Here is a 22,682-nt window from a genome sequence, read left to right as displayed (position 1 = left end):
GACAGTATGCAAGTGTGTGTGTGTGCAGATGTATTTCTCACATGTGCAGCACATAGTATTTGTTTTACAATCCATATTTGGGGGGCAGAATTGGCACCTCCTCCTCTTGCAGCCTCAGCTGCAGCCTCAGATGGATCAGGACAAGATTCAGCCCCCTGAACAGCTTTCACAAGCCCTGAAGAGGCTGCTGTGCGGGGGAGGTGCTCCCTTCTTTGAATGTGTCGGGTTACAAGTGCCTTTCCCAGCTTCTCCAGGAACACCCTCCTCTTGTTCCACTGATCAGGCATCCAGGTAAGGTTGATCTTGTTCCATATCACAAAGGCATTGTAACATCAATTATGTTATGGAAGATGACCAGGGGCCAGTGGGCAGTCATCCCCCTGCAGCGTTAAGTTCTAATCACCTTGTCCAGGATGTCCATGTGTCCTTTGTTGTGGTTGTAGTCCAGGATGATGGCTGGCTTTCTGTCCTCACGATCACTGATCTCAGCCGTTTTGTGCAGTGTGCTCTGGAGGATCACATTCCTGTTGCTCTTTGGGAGGTAAGAAACTAGAGTGGAGGTGAGCATGAAGGCACACTTTGATGAAAAGGCCTCTCACCCCCTTGTTGCGAGGAGTGCAGGGGGAGCTCAGGCTTGTTCTTTCTAACTGTGCCAACCATGGTGATCTTCCCCTTCATTTCAATCTGTAACACACATAATCTCAATTTCTCATTGTGTGTGTGTGTGTGTGTGTGTGTGTGTGTGTGTGTGTGTGTGTGTGTGTGTGTGTGTGTGTGTGTGTGTGTGTGTGTGTGTGTGTGTGTGTGTGTGTGTGTGTGTGTGTGTGTGTGTGTGTGTGTGTGTGTGTGTGTGTGTGTGTGTGTGTGTGTGTGTGTGTGTGTGTGTGTGTGTGTGTGTGTGTGTGTGTTTTTAGTGGTGTGTAAATTATTTTATAACTGCTGGGTCAAAAAGCCTAAGACAATCTTTGTACCCTGATGGGGTACAGCTTTCAATGACATATGAACAAAGGCAATGTTTCACTTTTGCTAATGTTGGGGTCAATCTAGGAAAAGTAATCAAATTTCAAAGTTGAAAAAATATAATTTAGGGTGTTTTCTCTGCGTTTAAACATAGTGGCGGATCTTTTTTTTTTACCCTTTTTTACCCTGTGGTAGACTACAGTCATGGCCAAAAGTTTTGAGAATGACACAAATATTAAATTGCTGATTCAATGTCTTTAGATATTTCTGTCAGATGTGCAGATGAAATACTGAAGTATCATTACAAGCATTTCATAAGTGTCAAAGACTTTTATTGACAATTACATGAAGTTGATGCGAAAGAGTCAATATTTGCAGTGTTGACCCTTCTTTTTCAATTAAACTCTGGGCCACATCCTGACTGATGGCAGCCCATTCTTGCATAATCAATGAGTTTGTCAGAATTTGTGGGTATTTGTTTGTCCACCCGCCTCTTGAGGATTGACCACAAGTTCTCAATGGGATTAAGGTCTGGGGAGTTTCCTGGCCATGGACCCAAAATATCTATGTTTTGTTCCCCGAGCCACTTCGTTATCACTTTTGCCTTATGGCAAGGTGCTCCATCATGCTGGAAAAGGCATTGTTCATCACCAAACTGTTCCTGGATGGTTGGGAGAAGTTGCTCTTGTGAGTTGTGAGTAAGCCCACTCCCTTGGCTGAGTATCAACCCCACACATGGATGGTCTCAGGATGCTTTACTGTTGGCATGACACAGGACTGATGGTAGCGCTCACCTTGTCTTCTCCGGACAATCTTTCTTCCGGATGCCCCAAACAATCAGAAAGGGGATTCATCAGAGAAAATGACTTTACCCCAGTCCTCAGTAGTCCAATCCCTGTACCTTTTGCTGAATATCAGTCTGTCCCTGATGTTTTTCCTGGAGAGAAGTGGCTTCTTTGCTGCCCTTCTTGACACCAGGCCATCCTCCAAAAGTCTTCGCCTCACTGTGCGTGCAGATGCACTCACACCTGCCTGCTGCCATTCCTGAGCAAGCTCTTTACTGGTGGTGCCCCGATCCCGCAGCTGAATCAACTTTAGGAGACGGTCCTGGCGCTTGCTGGACTTTCTTGGGGGGCCTGAAGCCTTCTTCACAACAATTGAACCGCTCTCCTTGAAGTTCTTGATGATCCGATAAATGGTTGACTTAGGTGCAATCTTACTGGCAGCAATATCCTTGCCTGTGAAACCTTTTTTGTGCAAAGCAATGATGATGGCACGTGTTTCCTTGCAGGTAACCATGGTTGACAGAGGAAGAACAATGATTCCAAGCACCACCCTACTTTTGAAGCTTCCAGTCTGTTATTCGAACTCAATCAGCATGACAGAGTGATCTCCAGCCTTGTCCTCGTCCACACTGACACCTGCATTAATGAGAGAATCACTGACGTGTTGTCAGCTGGTCATTTTGTGGCAGGGCTGAAATGCAGTAGAAATGTTTTTTGTGGATTCAGTTCATTGGCATGGCAAAGAGGGACTTTGCAATTAATTGCAATTCATCTCAGTATATACAAATTGCCATCATACAAACTGAGGCAGCAGACTTTGTGAAAATTAATATTTGTGTCATTCTCAAAACTTTTGACCATCCATTTCCTTGAAAGATACCAAAATTCTGGTAGTTTACTGGTGAACTTCGAAAGTTTCCAGTAATATTCCCTCCCTTTCCAACCTTATTTGCAAGTCATCAGTCAGTGTCAGTGCCAGTGTCAAATCTGAAATAGTTTTGGGTGTTTAACTACAACACCCCATACATTCTTGAAAATGCACCATAAATCAGATAATAACATATAGCATCCCAAACATCACCTAATTCCCAATATAGTGAACTATAGTGAGCTCGGGTCAAAAGTAGTGCACTATAAAGGGAATATGGAACCATTTGGGACAGAGCCAACAGACTTAGGGCTCAGACACACCAACAGCGTTTGCTGGCCGAGAGTACTTAGCACCTCTGAACATAATTTGCGAACCGAATGTGCATCGGTTTACCATGTGGAATCCCATGAAAAATGTTGCCAGTCAAACATCTACAGCGGGTGGTTGCTAAAACACAGCTCGCTGATCCACATTTGGTGCGATGTGAGCAAGCCTTTACAGAAAGGTTTTCCCCGTGCATGCTTCACTATAACATACAGCACACAGTGACATCTGTGTGAGCTAAGAGGCTAAGGCTATGAAGTCAATCGAACAGAACGCCTGCATCGCAAATGGCATTCTATTCCTTTTACAGTACACAACTTTTGACCAGTGACCACATGACTCTGCTAGAAAGTAGTGCACTATAAAATGAATAGGGTACGGTTTGGATGCAACCACCAACATTTACTTGTTGTAACTCACTCTATTTTCCCAGTACTTTTGTAATCCTGATTCTGAGGAGGACAGGCAGAAAGAAACTACCCATCTGATTACATCATCATAAACAACAACAAACCCAGAGAAAGAAGTGGGATTCAAAGGTCCCTTCATGCCAGCCTCTCCCTCCTCTGAGTCCCCTCTCCTGAGTCCCCTCCTCTGAGTCCCCTCTCCTGAGTCCCCTCTCCTGACTCTCCTCTCCTGACTGCCCTCTCCTGAGTCCCCTCTCCTGAGTCCCCTCTCCTGACTGCCCTCTCCTGACTCCCCTCTCCTGACTGCCCTCTCCTGACTCCCCTCTCCTGACTGCCCTCTCCTGACTCCCCTCTCCTGACTGCCCTCTCCTGACTCCCCTCTCCTGCCTCCCCTCTCCTGACTGCCCTGACTCCCCTCTCCTGACTGCCCTCTCCTGACTCCCCTCTCAAGACTGCCCTCTCCGGTCTGCCCTCTCCTGACTGCCCTCTCCTGACTCCCTTCTCCTGACTCCGCTCTCCTGACTGCCCTCTCCTGACTCCCCTCTCCTGATTGCCCTCTCATGACTCCCCTCTCCTGATTGCCCTCTCCTGACTCCCTTCTCCTGACTCCCTTCTCCTGATTGCCCTCTCCTGACTCCCTTCTCCTGACTCCCCTCTCCTGATTGCCCTCTCCTGACTCCCTTCTCCTGACTCCCCTCTCCTGACTGCCCTCTCCTGACTCCCCTCTCCTGACTGCCCTCTCCTGACTGCCCTCTCCTGACTGCCCTCTCCTGACTCCCCTCTCCTGACTGCCCTCTCCTGACTCCCCTCTCCTGACTGCCCTCTCCTGACTCCCCTCTCCTGACTGCCCTCTCCTGACTGCCCTCTCCTGACTGCCCTCTCCTGACTCCCCTCTCCTGACTGCCCTCTCCTGACTGCCCTCTCCTGACTCCCCTCTCCTGACTGCCCTCTCCTGACTCCCCTCTCCTGACTCTCCTCTCCTGACTCTCCTCTCCTGAAAATAGCCTTATTTATATTGCAGCATATTGGATGGCTGTCATTCATATTCCATTCACCCAGCTCAATATAACAGAGGCAGGTTTAGGCTACTACGTATATGATACTAAAATGTTCCCTGTAGCCATCATGAGGTTGCTACATGCTAGCTTATGAATAAAAGTTTACTACGCGCGTGCACAGGTCGAGAGAATTTAGAGTAATCAAGGTAACAGACAGTCACCGCTTTGCACACTCTTGCCTGCATCTAGCTGATCCAACAGTTGCGAACAAGAGTTTCTATTGGACAAATTCAGGTATGTTTATCACCGTTTCATTCGGATTGCTTCCATTTAAGATTTTTTTTCAACAGAATAAGATCAATGAATAAACCCCTGATCACACGCAAACACAGTCCACTTTCATAGCAGCCACATGTGGACAACAGCCAGTTGTATATACAACTCCTTCTCGCATCTACACTATATATACAAAAGTATGTGGACACCCCTTCAAATGAGTGAATTTGGCCATTTCAGCCCATTGCTGACAGGTGTATAAAATAGAGCTCACCGCCATGCAATCTCCATAAACAAAAATTGTCAGTAGAATGGCCTTAAGGAAGAGCTCAGTGACTTTCAACGTGGCACCGTCATAGGATGCCACCTTTCCAACAAGTCAGTTCCGCAAATTTCTGCACTGCTAGAGCTGCCCCGATCAACTGTAAGGGCTGTTATTGTCACGTATGCTCCCGCTCTTCCCTCCCCTGGCACTTGAGGGCGCCAGGCTGCCCTTCATCACGCACTCCTGCCATCAATTACGCACACCTGCCTTCCCTCATCACGCGGTTCAGCGATATTGGACTCACCTGGACTCACTTATCATCTGTTAATTACCTCCCCTATATTTGTCCGTTTCCCTGCTCTGTTCCCTGCTGATTGTTTTTTGTCTTTGTTTTCTTGTATGCTGACGCTGTTCCTGTCTTGTTCCATGTCCGTTCCTTATTAAATGTTTGACTCCCCGTACCTGCTTCGTCTCTCCAGCGTCAACTCATGTGACAGTTATTGTTAAGTGGAAATGTCTAGGAGCAACAATGGCAAAGGGGTAGGCCACGCAAACTCACAGAACGGGACTGCAGAGTGCTGAAGCGCGTAGTGTGTAAAAAACACTCACTACTGAGTTCCAAACTGCCTCTGGAAGGAACAGAGTTTCATGAAATGGGTTTCCATGGCCGAGCATCCTCACAAAAGCCTAAGATCACCACACGTAAAGTCAAGCGTCAGTTGGAGTGGTGTAAAGCTCACCGCCATTGGACCCTGGAGCAGTACTAAACCTTTATATCACTACTAAACCTTTATATCATGACCGCTAACTGCTACACACAGCCTACATTATTGTGACGTCATAGTCAACATAGCTACTAGAACTAACATGTTAGTAAACCCTCTACAATCATGCAGTACAGTGTACACGTACAGTCAGCAGCAAGCAGTTTAGCAGTTAGACTGGCGGGCCCCGGTGGCAATAAATTAATAAAACCAAAAGCTTACCTTGACTTGGAAGAGTTCCAGTATTGGATAGCCATAGCCAGCTAGCTAACATAGCATCCCTTCCATTTTGAGCCAGGTGTTTGAGTAGGCTAAACTAGGTAGCTGCATTTGATGAGTGAGTGAACATGAAAAAAATAGACTACGAAATATGGCTAGCTCTCTCTTTCTCTCTCACTTTCTGCCTTGCTTCTCCTTAATTTTGTAAGAAATGAATTTGTTAAAAACTGTCTCTCTGTTTGAGTGAACTACTCACCACATTTTATACACTGCAGTGCTAGCTAGCTTTAGCTTATGCTTTCAGTACTAGATTTATTTTCTGATCCTTTGATTGGGTGGAGGACGTCCTCCGGAAGTTGTCATATTTACTGTTTAAGTCCATGGAAGGGGGAGAGAACTATGAGCCTCCTAGGTGTTGTATTGAAGTCAATGCACCCAGAGGAGGACAGAATCTAGTTGTCCTCTGGCTACGCTATAGTTCTACCCTATAGAGTGCTTGCTGCAAGAGCTCTGATAGGTTGGAGGACGTCCTCCGGAAATTGTCATATTTACTGTTTAAGTCCATGGAAGGGGGAGAGAACTATGAGCCTCCTAGGTGTTGTATTGACATCAATGCACCCAGAGGAGGACAGAAGCAAGTTGTCCTCTGGCTACACCATAGTGCTACCCTACAGAGTGCTACTGAGGCTACTGTAGACCTTCATTGCAAAACAGTGCGTTTTAACAATTATTTGGTGACGTGAATATATTTTGTATAATATTATCTAAACATTATAACTTTTATAATATTTCACTATTTCTATTTTTATGAAATTCGCTGAATAGGAGGGTCCTCCCCTTCCTCCTCTGAGGAGCCGCCACTGTCCTTCACATTCTCTATGGCTTCTGTTATCATTCACTTAACAACCATAAGCAACCACTTTAACAGAAAACTCCAATTCCCAGCACATCTTCAAGGTTCATATTCAGAAAGCGTCTCAGGGTAGGAGTGCTCTTATCAAGGATATATTTAGCCTTTTTGATTATAATGACTGATCCTAGATCAGCACTCCTACTCTAGTATGGCCCTGGTATTCCTTAAAGCAAAGGTTATTTTAGATGCTCAAGTCTCTATCATGCCAGTACATCACTCTCATCAAATTTATTCACTTGGAGCCTGTTCAGAGAATTGAGTCTCTGATCTTCAAACCACAAAGGATAGATAGATAGATAGATAGATAGATAGATAGATAGATAGATAGATAGATAGATAGATAGATAGATAGATAGATAGTACACTTCTCTGACTCAACACCTCTGAACACGGTTAGGATAGTAGCGCACAATACTGAGGAGTTTCTATATTAGGACAAGACAGTTATACACACTTAGTCACACTGTATCAGAGACTCAGGCTGCACCCCAAATGGCACCCTATTCCCTTGAGTGCAGTACTTTTGACTAGGGTTCTGGTTAAAAGTACTTTTTAAACATTTGTATTTTATTTCACCTGTGTATCCTCATATCCAGAGCGATTTACAGGAACACTTAGAGTTAAGTGCCTTGCTCAAGGGCACTGACAGATTTTTCACCTAGTTGGCTCAGGGATTCGAATGAGCGACCTTTTGGTTATTGGCCCATCACTCTTAACCGGCACACTGTAAATGGGAATAACCGAATAGGGTGCCATTTGGGACACATCTGAACGGTGCAGGTTTGGAAACAGAAACACACACACCTATATATGACACAGAATGTTATTACATCTACAAAAGCTGCTGATCATCAACAACATCCAACTCAATGCACGGTGCTCCATGCACACACGCTATAATCACAATCACGGGCAAGCAGCAAAACATATTAGAAAAATTAAAGATATAAAACAATTCAGTGTAATGGATGGAGTCACTCGGAATCAAAGGCATATGACTAAGAGTAAAAATAGAGCTTAGGATAAAAATTCAATGCACTACTTCTGTAAAACTGTGAAATATTTATATATGACACATAGTTGTCATGGGAACATCAAAAACCTAATGATATGATAGAGATGTCATATAATGTGTTTGGGGTATATTTTCATAGCATTTTCAATGCAATATTAAGAGGGGTAAGAAACAGTTGTTACAGTACTTACTCCATTGATTTAATAAGCTATTCATATGCATCTTGAGGATGGGGGGAAATGCACTGGCCGCCAGTCAGTGCAATACCCAGTAGTTATAGTCTTTATCCAGAAGCTGGGGAGAACCACATGCATGCAACAGTGAGCAAACACACACACACACACACACACACACACACACACACACACACACACACACACACACACACACACACACACACACACACACACACACACACACACACACACACACACACACACACACACACACACACACACACACACACACACACAGAGCCAGGACTGTTACTATACTGTGACATACATTAGGCTTTGCGTTCATGCAGGCATCGTTAGAGGCAGGCATAAACAAATAATCAGTAGGCCAGCTGTTGCATTCACATTTTCCATGCAAGGAATAGAAACATTGACCCTGCCTGTAATCTCTGTAAATATCTATTCAAATATTACAAATGAAAACAGGATTACATAAGTAAAGTAGGGTAGGCTATGACAAACACAAACAAATGAGTATTGATTTTGGAATAAGAGCCAGCCATTTGCCCAGTGCGATATTCAATTCAATACATTGTTGGTATGTAGTCTAATCTTCACTTCTTCAAACAATGATCTCTTGTTATTAGAAAAATATTAAGGGAAACTTTAGGCTATAACTCCATCCTTGAACAAAACTCCAACCTTGAACACATATTTAAGACATACTCGATCGGTATAAATGGTACTTACATCGTTATAACAACAGTCCAATTCGTTTATAAAGAGTAAAGTGTTCCCCCAGAAATGTACTGATTATATTCTACACAGTGATATATTTGAACTGCGTTAGCTACGTAGGATGCACTGGGATCCGAATTCGGTGCGCTATGCACTGTTTCCGTGTGCAGTTTGGCTCTTCAGTCTCCAACCAACGCACTCGCCACTCAGGGTGTGAAAGCGGTTGCACGGCGGAGCGGGGGTGAAACAGTCTTGATGAAATTCATGTTTGATGGGTTGCCTTTGGAGCCAACTGTAATTACGTCGGTTGATATCGCTCAACTCAGTCTCCACCCACTCTGTAAGCTTGAAGCTGCATTATAGCCACCGATCAGCTGTGCTGTTGGCTACTTTGTAATCATGCAATAAAAAATACATATTTTTTCCCCATGTATTTATTCAGCAGGTACAATAAGGAGAATAAAGGCACAAGATGTAAATAGCACAGTATATACTGTAATATAAAGTACCAGTCAAAAGTTTGGACACACTTACTCATTCCAGGGTTTTTCTTTATTTGTACTTATTTCTACATTGTAGAATAATAGTGAAGATATCAAAACTATGTAATAACAGATATGAAATCATGTAGTGACCAAAAAAGGTGTTAAATGAATCAAAATAAGTAGCCACCCTTTGCCCTTATGACAGCTTTGCACACTCTTGGCATTCTCTCATCCAGCTTCATGAGGTAGTCACCTGGAATGCATTTCAATTAACAGGTGTGCCTTGTTAAAAGTTAATTTGTTGAATTTCTTCCCTGCAATTGAGCCAATAAGTTGTGAAAAGGGAGGTGTGGTATACAGAAGACAGCCCTATTTGGTAAAATACCAAGTCCATATTATGGCAAGAACAGCTCAAGTAAGCAAAGAGAAATGACAGTCCATCATTACTTTAAGACATAAAGGTCAGTCAATCCGGAAAATGTCAAGAACTTTGAAAGTTTATTCAAGTGCAGTAGCAAACACCATCAAGCGATATGATGAATCTGGCTCTCATGAGAACTGCCACAGGAAAGGAAGAGCCAGAGTTACCTCTGATGCAGAGGATAAGTTCATTAGAGTTAACTGCGCCTCAGATTGCAGCCCAAATAAATGCTTCACAGAGGTCAAGTAACAGACACATCTCAACATCAACTGTTCAGAGGAGACTGTGTGAATAAGGCCTTCATGGTCGAAATGCTGCAATGACACCACTACTAAAGGACACCGATAAGAAGAAGAGACTTGCTTGGGCCAAGAAACAAGAACAATGGATATTAGTCCAGTGAAATCTGGTCTGTTGAGTCCTTTGAGATTTGTTTCCAACCGCCGTGTCTTTGTGAGAAGCAGAGTAGGTGAACGGATGATCTCCACATGTGTGGTTCCCACCATGAAGCATGGAGGAGGAGGTGTGATGGTGTGGGGTGTGCAAAGCTGGCATCAAGGCAAAGAGTGGGTACTTTGAAGAATCTCAAATATAAAATATATTTAGATTTTTTTAAACACTTTTTTGGTTACTACATGATTCCATATGTGTTATTTCATAGTTTTGATGCCTTTACTGTTATTCTACAATGTAGAAAATAGTAAATATAAAGAAAAACTCTGGAATGAGTTGGTGTGTCCAAACCTTTGACTTGTTCTGTATATAATAATATGCCATTTAGCAGACGCTTTTATCCAAAGAAATGTACAGTCATGCCTGCACACATTTGACATATTGGTAGTCCTGGGAATTTAACCCACTATTCTGGTGTTGCAAACACCATTCTCTACCAACTGAGCTAAATGGGACCATATATTTAATGTTACACACATGCGTTATTTCTAGGAACATTGTCAAGTCAAACAGAGATTGCATGAAGACATTGGATGATAGTGTCACGGTTTTCTAATGGTGAAGGAGAGTCGGATCAAACTGCAGCGCGTATATTGTGATCCATGTTTATTTACACAACGTAACACAAATCCAAAACACAAACTCTACAAAACAATAAACGTAGTGAAAACCAAAACAGCCTTAACTGGTGCAAACTAACACAGACTAAGGACATCAAGACACTCAGGACAATCACCCACAATACAACCAAAGAATATGGCTGCCTAATTATGGCTCCCAATCAGAGACAACGATAAACACCTGCCTCTGATTGAGAACCACTTCAGACAGCCATAGACTCTCCTAGAACACCCCACTAAGCTACAATCCCACTAAGCTACACATCACATACAAAAACCCATGTCACACCCTGGCCTGACCAAATACATAAAGAAAAACACAAAATACTTCGACCAGGGCGTGACAGATAGGGAGGAACACGTTTGTTTTAAAGGCTTGAGTGCACCAGTCTAAGCATAAACTCCCTCTGAGAGTGTGGGAATGAAATGATTATAACAGGGGGAAAGGAAGAGTAACATATCAAAGAACTGCTGAAACTTGTTGTTTCTCACTGTCTTATTGTTCTATAGTTAGTGTGACTGGTCTTACAGTTTTCCTGTTCGTCAGCCATCTGCTGCAAGTTGGCTGAGAGAGCCAGGCTCCACTCTAGTGTTCATGAATCATCAGCCTATTTCTGATCCCACACACTGACACATCTCTCTACTTCTACGGAGAGATTCTATCATTCTATCATCATTTCACCATCCAACCACCCGGTAATTACACAGCATCTTCATTTTTCTTCGTTACTTCATTGTTTTCTCAAAGCAATTACGTTACATAACAGTCACCAACAACAAACATTTAATAATGATGACATGGATTGCTAAATGTATAACAAATCAAATTGAATCAGATTTTATTGGTCACATACACATATTTAGCAGATGTTATTGCGGGTGTAGCGAAAATGCTCGTAAACATCAAACAACTACATTTCTCAGTTAAATGAAATTGCATTAAAGAAAGAGCCAGATGAATTCGGAGTATGGCATACTTGTAGAGTAACACTATTCAGTACCGACGAGGAAGATATACTGTCCCGAACGTAGAATGCAGTTTCTGAAGTAGTAATTGGACAGATTCATTTTGTTTATTGATATGTTTGCACTCCAATTAATATGATAAAAGAATATGATGTTTAATGATATTATTTCCATAATACACCACTCAATTGAACAGTGATGCAAGCATTTCTCAACACTGACAATAACATCTGCTAAATATGTGTATGTGACCAATACAATTTGATTGATTTGATGCTGATCTGTTCACTTCCACCTCGTTATAGGAAAGTGGGTCAACTCTACCATCAGCTGTTCATAAAGTGGAACTACAGGTCTTTGCTGCTGTTCGGCATGATTCTATCTCATTTTACATCAACAACATTTTAAACCTAGTAAGGTCGATAATGAACCTTTTACCTCATTTTACCAACAAACACCAGTCAAGTTCAGGATATTTCGTATGACTTTAAAAAACATTGCCTCGATGTACATTCTTTACAACAATGTCCTTGTTGTAGTTTTTACTTTTAGTACATAAGAAAGACTGGATGAGACATCAGCAGGTGAGGTGGCCTTTCTGGAAGCCACCCCAAATACCCAGCAACTCATGTAGTAAATCCAGTGACAGTGACTATTGTGGCATATGGAAAAATGAGCTGTTCTATCATGTTATTAGCCTATTATGTTATTGACTGAGTTTCTTGTCTGTAAGACAACACAAATATAGTAGGCTCACAAGTAAAAGCATAAACCTACATGTGTGCACAATGAAAACATCTTATTCAGTACTGTGATGTGTACATCTTCTCTATGCAATAAATCGCTCCTGTCTAAGATAGGCTATATAGAGACTGTCAACGTGGTTCCTTCACATTTATCCATCGGAGAGCTATGGACGAGCCAACTGCCAATATTAAACCAATATGCAGTGTAAAAACAAATTGACAGTGACTTATTGCATTAGGAAACATTTGTCTTTAGAAAGATATTAGACTCGTCATTTTTAAACAAACCTTTTTTTTATTATTGTAATACGGGCTACAGAGAAACACCTGTTGTTCACCCAGTTATAAACAATCCAAAATCAAAAAACAACAATTATTTAAAAAACTTTAATTTACACAGGTATTTCATGGGGAGGGGGATCTCAGTGGTTTCGTCTCCTGGCATAGCAGGGGGAGGGGAGGGGGAGAACAGAACAGAACAAGAAGAACTTCTCACTAGTTAATTTTGGTCTGACCAAATAGATGTTTCTCAACAAAGTAAACACTAAGACCTTACAATGTCAATTGGAATTGGCCATTGGCCTATTTTAAGCATCCATATCTTCTATATTTCATCACAATATTCCTCTGACTCCTGTTGCATCCATATAAGTATTCCCCATGTAGCAAAAATGTAACCATCACCCACCATTTCATTGTTTATTGAACTGTAGGTCCTGCCTTGGATTTTGTAGGAAATAGAAAACAAATCAAACAGAATTCTCTGTGTCCTTCAGCTAATGCATGATAGCTGGTGGAAAAAGTAGTACTAGCTCAGTTGCATGTGTAAGAGACAATTGCACAGTGCCTGTATAGCCCACACAATCAATGGAAACACCTCATGTCATTCATCCTGTGTGTGGGATGAAGCAGATTAGCTTTATTCAGAATGCCATTTATTCTGTCCATATCGTTTCAGAAGACAGTTTGCAGGTTGAGGTGAAGAAGGGATTTCGAGAGAGAGGGAATCATAAAGTGAAAAAGAATGAGTCACACATAGACTAATGAATGAGACAGCCTTTCTCTGTGAGCTCTCTCCACTTTACAAAGATATTTTACATTCGAATGAGTTGTGCGGTTTATGTGGAGAATCTTCTTGATCAATAACCACTTCCATCCAGATGATTGAATTGAAGGTACGTACTGTATGTGCTCTTGGTGTGGGTGGTGTGTTATTCAAAGAATATCATTTCTATAATCCAGTTTAAAGGTATACCATGCCCTCTGCAAACACTAGGGTTGGAGTCCATTCGAATTGAAGGCAGTCAATTCAGGAAGTAAACTGAAATTCCAATTCAATAATTTAAAAAGAGGATTATTCTCAATGACTACTCAATAAACCTTTTTTTTTAAATGTCAATATATTTTAAAAATTGTTATATTTTTTAAATTTTACATTCAAATCACTCTCTAAATTGACTGCCTTCAAGTCGAACTGACCCCAACCCTGGCAAACACTCTAATGGCCTACTGTGGTTGGAGGAGATGGATACACTGTAGAGGCAGAAAACATCAGTATTCTACATGTTAATACCTCAGACCAGACTCAAATGCACCCCTCCACTGAGTAATGTTACTGTAACATGATATTGACAAGAAAGAAACAAATGCTTTATACTTGGGATTTGAATATTATACTCTCTTTGGTGCAAGTATAATCTGTGGGTTTACTTTGTGACGTGTAAATCCATATTTTTCCACATCAATTTGGCATTGACACTATTTAAACTGCACCTAACCATTTTGTATCAGGGGTTGGATAGTGGGATTTGTAGTAATTTTTTACTGTATCTGTGCTTAGTTCTGTGATTGAGCAAGAGGAGGGGTGTAGTTCGAGGTGGCTGGGCTCTTAGCAGTGGCTTTGGTAGCTGCAGAGAATTGTGGGTTGTGTCCCAAATGGCACCCTGTTCTCTATTTAGTGCACCACTTTGACCAGAGCTCTACTGGCCCTGGTCAAAAGCAGTGCACTTTATGGGGAATATAATGCCATTTGGGATGCAGACCTGGAATCAGCAGTGGCAGAGGATGGTGGACAGGTTCAGGGGTCACGAGGAGATGGGTCGTAGCGCGGATCGGTCGGTTGGTTTACGATCGTTTTCTCCTTCCCTCAGAGTTCCTGAAGTTGGATGGCCTGATCTTCATCTCAGCAAACTCAACGGAGTGCTCATGGCCTTTCCAATGGAACCAGTTCACTCCCTGAAGAACACACAGTAATATTAGTAGTGAGGGGTTGATATTATTAACACAAATGCCTTGAATTTCCTCCCTTATCTTTTCAAAGTCAACAAGTTTGAATACTGTACTACCGCAGTATTTTTTAAAACAGAAATTCCTGCTAGTATTGAATCTTCAAGTATATGTGCTCTCACCTTGCTGTGACTGTCATCGCCATATCGTCCCATAAGGTTGACGCGATGGCAGTTCTTATACCAGAAGGCACCCTTGTAGGACAGGGCACAGTTGGTGACTGCGATGTCATTGTCATGGTCGTAGGTTGAGAATGGGCGACCATGGTGGTAGGTCATAGAATCACCTACAGGGGGCAGCAGAGAGAGCTTTAAGCAGGAACCAAACTTAACAGACTTCAGAAAGGAGGCTTAGGTTGAATACTTGCTCGCTTCACCCTCACCTAATAACAATACTTACTATATTACTTAGATCTATTCTAACTTTTTGTTTGTCCACAAATGGCACCCTTTTGACCAGTGCCCTATGACCCCTGTAGTTGTCCAAATAGGGAATAGGGTGCCATTTCCGACACACATTGGACTTTGCACTAGCTATCTAATGGTTGTAGAGAAGCAAGTCTTACCTGCGGTACCACTGTACCCTCCAACGTGGACCTTGTAGCGACTGCGGGGATCAGAGATGGAGAACTTGTCGTACTGGGCATGAGCTACATCCCCCTTGTCTCTGAGGTCTACACGCAGCTCGTACTGTCCCACTACAGTGATCTTATGGAGGTTTGACAGGCCTGTGGGAAAATATGACAGTTGGGAATTACAATAATTTCTGAGGAATTTTTAGTCATGATATGTAACAAATGATAGGGGAAAAGAGGACAGTTTATGCAAATACAGTTCTCATATTCATATACCTTAAATGGATTCAAATAAATCAATGAATGTGTTGATCTATAATATCTTCCATATTATGAGCATACCGAGCCAGAATTCGTCGTTCATGTCACCAAAGCCAGCAGTGTAGTTCCTCCAGTTGCGGAAGAACTCCAGTTTACCACTCTGCCGTCTGAGAAACACCTGTATAATGGGACAAACACCAGATCGCTCATTATGTTACCCTAGGATCCATTACACTACATTACATGTCATCTGAATAAGTGTAGCCTGGTGTCACTTTAAATGGGGTGACAGGTTCATAGGAATGCCTGGAACAGAACGGAACCCATGCAGGTGTTGAATCTGTTCATTCCATTTCAGTCATTACTCTGAGCTGTCCTCCAGTCACCTGCCACCAATGATCTGAATCAATAAGGTTTGGAGTTGGGTTGTACAGTATACTAGTAGCCAGTGACTTACAATCCATCCACCTCCATCTGTGGCCATGTCACAGTAGACCTGTATGGGCTGACTCTCATCTCCACCCAGGTAGATGGTGTAGACACCAGAGGCTGTGTCTCCATTCAGCAAGGCCTGGGAGCAGTCCCTGGGGTGTTTGTACAGCACACCAACTACACACACACACACACACACACACACACACACACACACACACACACACACACACACACACACACACACACACACACACACACACACACACACACACACACACACACACACACACACACACACACACACACACACACACACACACACACACACACACACACACACACACACACACACACACACACACACACACACACAGAAGATGAGTTACTAAACAGCTCCAGCTGCCCAGAAAAATCTAAGCTGAAGATGAATAAAGAAGGGACAGAGATTACCACACTGGGTGGTGAACAGAGCAGAGGGTCGCAGTGGTAACATGTTTTTTTTTCAAAAAATATATACTTTTGTGTTTTATGGTTTATGGGCGGTGCCAAATCGGAAGGTAGAGACAGGGGCAAATCCAAAGGGAAACAGAGAGTAGAGTCCGAGGCTGGATTCCTAACCCTATTTCCAGTGGGTATATTCGTTCTGGAGTTGGCAGACTACCAACATCACTGTGGTAACACTCACTGGTGGTGAAGACAGTGGTGATGACTCTGCTCCTCTTGGGCCCTGCGATGGCCAGCAGTCTGACGGAGTACTCAGTGGAGGCACTCAGCTGGGCCATGTTGTAGGACGTGGCTGTGGGGCTCAGGACAACCTCCTGGAGGAACAACACAACCCAGCAGTCAGAATGTCAGAGATACGTCATTATTAATACATTAGGGTGCACTACATGGGGAAAAGGATGCCATTTGGGACTCATTGGATTTAGAAGTATATAATGCTTTTCTAGATCCCAAACATGTATTATCAATGCTTTTTCTTACACTCCCCAAAGATGCATCATCATGTCCTATTGGACAAAACCATACTCTATCTGACCAAGGAAGGACTGTTCTTCTCATCATTTTCATTCTATGATTCCACCATGCAGACAACCACTGACCCGGATTGTGCCGTCAGCTGACTCAAAGCTGAGGATGTAGCCGGTGATGTCAGCGCGTGGGGCCTTCCAGGTCAACATGGCGTTCTCTGTCTGGATGCTACTGGCTGTCAGGTCCTGGGGGGCATCTACATCTAGGGGAGAGAACACAGTGGTCTGAAAACCCCGTTCAGACAGAGTATTTCACCTTCTTTAAATCTTCTGTTTCCAGGTTCAGGTTGTCTGTTTGAAAGGGTACGGGGTAAAAAAGGTACATTTTAAACATAAAAATAACAGTTATGTAACCTGTAGGGTTAGTGGGCCAGAAAATACTGAAACTGCAGTAGGGAGAAAGAGATCAGTGCTTTGTATGAATGTCTGCCTGTTGGTTTGAATTTGATATGATCTGTTGTTGAACCTCAATTGAATGAGCATACAGCTTCATAGCAGTTTCACAATAAAATCGTAGGCACTAATCAAAGCTGCTGTTTGGATGTTTGTGTGGGAGGGAAGGTCCAGCCTCCCCTAGGCCATATACCCACCAGTGGTGAACTCAGTGGTCGTGGCGGCGCTCTTAGCAGCCGCTCTCATGGCGTAGACCTTGACAGTGTAGTGGGTGGCAGGGGTCAAGGAGGTTATCTCAAACTCCACAATGTTTCCAGACACTCTCTCCATCACTGGGGCAACTGCACACACAGAACACACAGAAACAGTGAGGAGACAGAGACAGGGACAGGGACAGGGACAGGGGGACAGGGACAGGGACAGGGACAGGGACAGGGACAGGGACAGGAACAGAGACAGGGACAGAGAAAGGGACAGAGAAACAGACAGGGAAGGAGACAGAGACAGGGACAGAGAAAGGGACAGAGAAACAGACAGGGAAGGAGACAGAGACAGGGACAGAGAAAGGGACAGAGAAACAGACAGGGAAGGAGACAGAGACAGGGACAGATTTATAAATATTAATATAAACAGAGAGAGGGAGAGAAACAGGGACAGAGACAGGGCCAGAGACAGGGACAGAGACAGGGACAGAGACAGGGACAGAGACAGGGACAAAGACAGGGACAAAGACAGGGACAAAGACAGATATAGACAGTGACAGATATAGACAGTGACAGGGACAAAGACAGGGATAAAAACAGATATAGACATTGACAGATATAGACAGTGACAGGGACAGAGACAGATGCAGGGACAAAGACAGGGACAAAGACAGATATAGACACAGGGATAGAAACAGTGACATAAATAGAAACAGGGACAGGGACAGGGACATATCTATAAATAGCAATATGGACAGAGAGAGAGACAGGAACAGGGACAGAGACAGGAACAGGGACAAAGACAGGGACAAAGACAGATACACAGGGATACACAGGGACACAGGGATAGAAACAGTGACAGAGATAGACATAGAAATAGAGGCAGGGACAGAGACAGATATAGAAATAGAGGCAGGGACATAGACAGACATATAAATAGAGGCAGGGACAGAGACAGACATAGAAATAGAGGCAGGGACAGAAACAGAGACAGAGACAGAGACAGACATAGAAATAGAGGCAGGGACAGAAACAGAGACAGAGACAGACATAGAAATAGAGGCAGGGACAGAAACAGACACAGAAATAGAGGCAGGGACAGAGACAGAGACAGAGACAGATATAGAAATAAAGACAGAGACAGGGACAGAGACAGAGACAGATATAGAAATAAAGACAGAGACAGAGACAGATATAGAAATAGAAATAGAAATAAAGACAGAGACCAATATAGAAATAGAGGCAGGGACAGAGACAGACACAGATATAGAAATATAAATAAAGACAGAGACAGGGAAAGATACAGAGACAAACACAGATTTATAAATAAAGACAGAGACAGGGACAGAGACAGAGACAGATATAGAAATAAAGACAGAGACAGGGACAGAGACAGAGACAGATATAGAAATAAAGACAGAGACAGGGACAGATACAGAGACAGATATAGAAATAAAGACAGGGACAGGGACAAAGACAGATGTAGAAATAAAGACAGAGACAAGGACAGAGACATACAGAGACAGATATAGAAATAAAGACAGAGACAGGGACAGATACAGAGACAGATATAGAAATAAAGACAGGGACAGGGACAAAGACAGATGTAGAAATAAAGACAGAGACAAGGACAGAGACATACAGAGATAGGGACAGAGACATACACAGACAGAGACAAAGACAGCTATAGAAATAAAGACAAAGACAGGGACAGGGACAGAGACAAAAACAGAGACAGCAACAGGGTTAGAGACAGTGACAGAGACCAGGACAGGGATTGAGACAGAGACAAAGACAGGGACAGATAGAGACATTAACAACCAGATCAACATCTGTCTGTAAGGATATTAATGAAATGAAATGAAAACAATGAAGGTGAATGCAACGCATTTTCTCCTATAAGCCCTGATAATATAGAGTATAGTACATCCAGATGGTGTGTGTGTGCGATACCCTACCAGTGTCTGCGCTGTAGGTGATGACATATCCGTCTACAGTGGCGATGGAAGGCTGCCAGTGGAGCAGAGCATCTGTGTCGTTGATGTTGACTACAGTCAGGCCACGGGGCTTGTCCAGAGCTGTCAGATAGAACACACACAGAACACACACAGACGCACACACACGCAATGTGGTTACCCTGAGCAGAGCCACATCAAACACCTCCCCAAGGACAGAGCCATTGTCTTCTGTTGTAAGAAACAGGAAACCTATCCACCCCCAGCCATGCTCCATCTGTACACACTAACAGCTTTCACAATGGGCTTCGTGCTCAGCCTTTATAGACCTATCACCAACTTGGTTGTCACCATCACCGTTTGATGCTTTGTTTAATTGTATTGAATGTATCACATTTTGTCTGCAGGGCATACAAAGACTAAGCTATTATTGTTTTGGTGTTGTAGGCTCTTGTTACCATACTCCAAACGCTATGCCCCAAATGGCACCCTTTTCCCTTTGTGGTGCATTACTTTTGACAGGGGCTTATAGTGCTGTGGTCCAAAGTAGTGCACTAAATGGGGAATAGGGTGCCATTTGGGATGCATCCCTTGTGTTTTGACAGGTGTGACACACACCTGTGGTGAAGCTGCTGGAGCCAGGCTCACTCTCCTTCTGTCCCTTCACAGAGATGACTGTCAACTGGTAGGTCACTCCAGGGGTCAGGTTGGACAGCACCTTCTGAGACTCAGTGCCACCCACTGTCACAGTCTGAGGAGCACCTGCACACATACACATGAAGAAAGGGACAAGGTCAGTCAGACCATCAAATTACATAGAATTATATAGAATCAATAATGAATTATAGGACATGTTTTGGTCAGACGTCCGATTCTGTATTGGCTATTATTTATTCAATCCATATCACAAATAATATGTTTTATCATCAAGCAGCAAACCAGTAAAAGAGCGAACCAGTAGTGAAGCAGTTCACATCAAAGTTGTGTTGGGTTGCACTTCAAACTGCCACAACACCTCACAGAGGCAGAACAGCCACTAGAGGGAAGAAGAAGACTAGCATAGAATTCCACAGAATAATCTGTTCTGTATACTGGGACTCCAAAATCCTACCTTACTTATTTTCAAATGATAAAATAAAGTCCATGTGACCACACCACACATGTAAATGTGTTTCCTCTGGTTTGCAGCCAATGTATGTATAGCATAGTGTATACGCTGAGTATACAAAACATTAAGCACTCCTGCTCTTTCCATGACAGACTGACCAGGTAAACCCAGGTGAAAGCTATGATCCCTTATTGATGACACTTGTTAAACCCACTTCAATCAGTGGAGATGAAGAGGAGGAGACAGGTTAAAGAAGGACTTTTAAGCCTTGAGACAATTGAGACATGGATTCAGGGGGTGAATGGGTAAGACAACATATTGAAGTGCCTTTGAACAGGATATGGTAGTAGGTGCCAGGCACACCAGTTTGTGTCAAGAACTACTGAGTTATTCATGCTTAACAGTTTCCCGTGTGTATCAAGACTGGTCCACCACCCAAAGGACATTCAGCCAACTTGACACAACTGTGGGAAGCATTGGAGTCAACATGGGCCAGCATCCCAATGAAATGATTTCGACACCTTGTGGAGTCCATGCACCAATGAATTGAAGCTATTCTAATGGCAAAAGGAGGTGCAACTCAGTATTAGGAAGGTGTTCCTAATATTTGTACACTCGGTGTATAGTATAGTTATATATGTATGTACAGTATAGATATATACAGCATAGGTATAAACTACATGGCCAAATTAGTGGATTCGGCTATTCAGCCACACCGGTTGCTGACAGGTGTATAGAATCGAGCACATAGCCATGCAATCTTCATAGACAAACATTGGCAGGAGAATGGCTTAACTGAAGAGCTCAGTGACTTTCAACTTGGCACAGTCATAGGATGTCATCTTTCCAACAAGTCAGTTCTCAAATTTCTTCCCTTCTAGAGCTTCCCGGTCAACTGTAAGTGCTGCTATTGTGAAGTGGAAAGTCTAGGAGCAACAAGGGCTCAGCCACGAAGTGGGAGGCCACACAAACTCACAGAACTGGTCCGCTGAGTGCTGAAGCACGTAGTCCGTAAAAATTGTCTGTCTGTTGCAACATTCACTACTTATTTCCAAACTGCCTCTAGAAGCAATGTCAACACCATAACTGTTCGTTGGGAGCTTCGTGAAATTAGTTTCCATGGCAGAGGAGCAGCACACTAGACTAAGATCACCATGAGTAATGCCAAGCGTTGGCTGGAGTGGTGTAAATCTCACCGCCATTGGACTCTGGAGCAGTGGAAACACATTCGCTGGAGTGATGAATCAAGTATCACGATTTGGCAGTCCAACAGACAAATCAGGGTTTGGCGGATGCCAGGAGAACACTACCTGCCCGAATGCACAGTGCCAACTGTAAAGTTTAGTGGAGGAGGAAAAATGGTCTGGGGCTGTTTTTCATTATTTGGCTAGGCCCCTTTGTTCCACTTAAGGGAAATCTTAATGCTACAGCATACAAGTACATTCTAAACGATTCTGTGCTTCCAACTTTGTGGCAACAGTTTGGGGAGGGCCCTTTCCTGTTTCAGCATGACAATGCCTGGTATGGTAGAACTTGACTGGCCTGCACAGAGCCCTGACCTCAATACCATCGAACACCTTTGGGATGAATTGGAACGCTGACTGTGAGCCAGATCTAATTGCCCAACATCAGTGCTTGACCTCACTAAAGTCCCCGCAGAAATGTTCCAACATCTAGTGGAAAGCCTTCCCAGAAGAGTGGAGGCTGTTATAGCAGTAACAAGGGGATCAACTCCATATTAATGCCCATGATTTTGGAATGAGATGTTCAACAAGCAGGTGTCCACATACTTTTGTGTAGGTGTATCTACAGTATAAGTACAAATGTATTTATTTTATTTAACCTTTATTTAACTAGGCAAGTCAGTTAAGAACAAATTCTTATTTACAATGACGGCCTACACCGGCCAAATATGGACGACGCTGGGCCAATTGTGCGCCACCCTATGGGAAACCCAATCACGGCCGGTTGTGATACAGCCTGGATTTGAGGTGTCTGTAATGACGCCTCTAGCACTGCGATGTAGTGCCTTAG

The 22,682-nt window shown here is 43.3% G+C and overlaps 2 protein-coding genes across 6 annotated transcripts in view; both read right to left on the bottom strand.

Annotated features, from left to right (window-relative positions):
• The window catches only part of LOC118371212 (dual specificity testis-specific protein kinase 1-like), a 54,946-nt gene extending 45,966 nt beyond the window's left edge, over positions 1-8,980 (bottom strand). For 2 of the 4 annotated variants that reach the window (XM_052479080.1, XM_052479082.1), the window contains exons 1-2: positions 8,724-8,980; positions 7,989-8,091 (exon numbers count right to left, since the gene is read on the bottom strand). In XM_052479080.1, the coding sequence (XP_052335040.1) occupies positions 7,989-8,019 (31 nt within the window). In that variant the 5' untranslated portion in view covers positions 8,020-8,091; positions 8,724-8,980. The remainder of the gene's footprint in view (positions 1-7,988; positions 8,092-8,723) is intronic. The other 2 variants (XM_052479081.1, XM_052479083.1) reach the window with 1 other exon arrangement.
• A 3,694-nt stretch (positions 8,981-12,674) lies between these two features.
• LOC118371209 (tenascin-like) overlaps positions 12,675-22,682 on the bottom strand; it is a 79,302-nt gene continuing 69,294 nt past the window's right edge. For both annotated transcript variants that reach the window (XM_035756572.1, XM_035756573.1), the window contains exons 14-23: positions 20,159-20,302; positions 19,544-19,663; positions 17,580-17,723; positions 17,062-17,192; positions 16,644-16,776; positions 15,981-16,132; positions 15,605-15,701; positions 15,254-15,415; positions 14,811-14,974; positions 12,675-14,637 (exon numbers count right to left, since the gene is read on the bottom strand). In XM_035756572.1, the coding sequence (XP_035612465.1) occupies positions 14,527-14,637; positions 14,811-14,974; positions 15,254-15,415; positions 15,605-15,701; positions 15,981-16,132; positions 16,644-16,776; positions 17,062-17,192; positions 17,580-17,723; positions 19,544-19,663; positions 20,159-20,302 (1,358 nt within the window). In that variant the 3' untranslated portion in view covers positions 12,675-14,526. The remainder of the gene's footprint in view (positions 14,638-14,810; positions 14,975-15,253; positions 15,416-15,604; positions 15,702-15,980; positions 16,133-16,643; positions 16,777-17,061; positions 17,193-17,579; positions 17,724-19,543; positions 19,664-20,158; positions 20,303-22,682) is intronic.

This window comes from Oncorhynchus keta, chromosome 25 (genome assembly GCF_023373465.1).
Source record: "Oncorhynchus keta strain PuntledgeMale-10-30-2019 chromosome 25, Oket_V2, whole genome shotgun sequence".
Classification (NCBI taxonomy): Eukaryota; Metazoa; Chordata; class Actinopteri; order Salmoniformes; family Salmonidae; genus Oncorhynchus; species Oncorhynchus keta.
The sequence above is the reverse complement of the archived record's forward strand: the minus strand, read 5'-3'. Positions and strand labels throughout refer to the sequence as shown.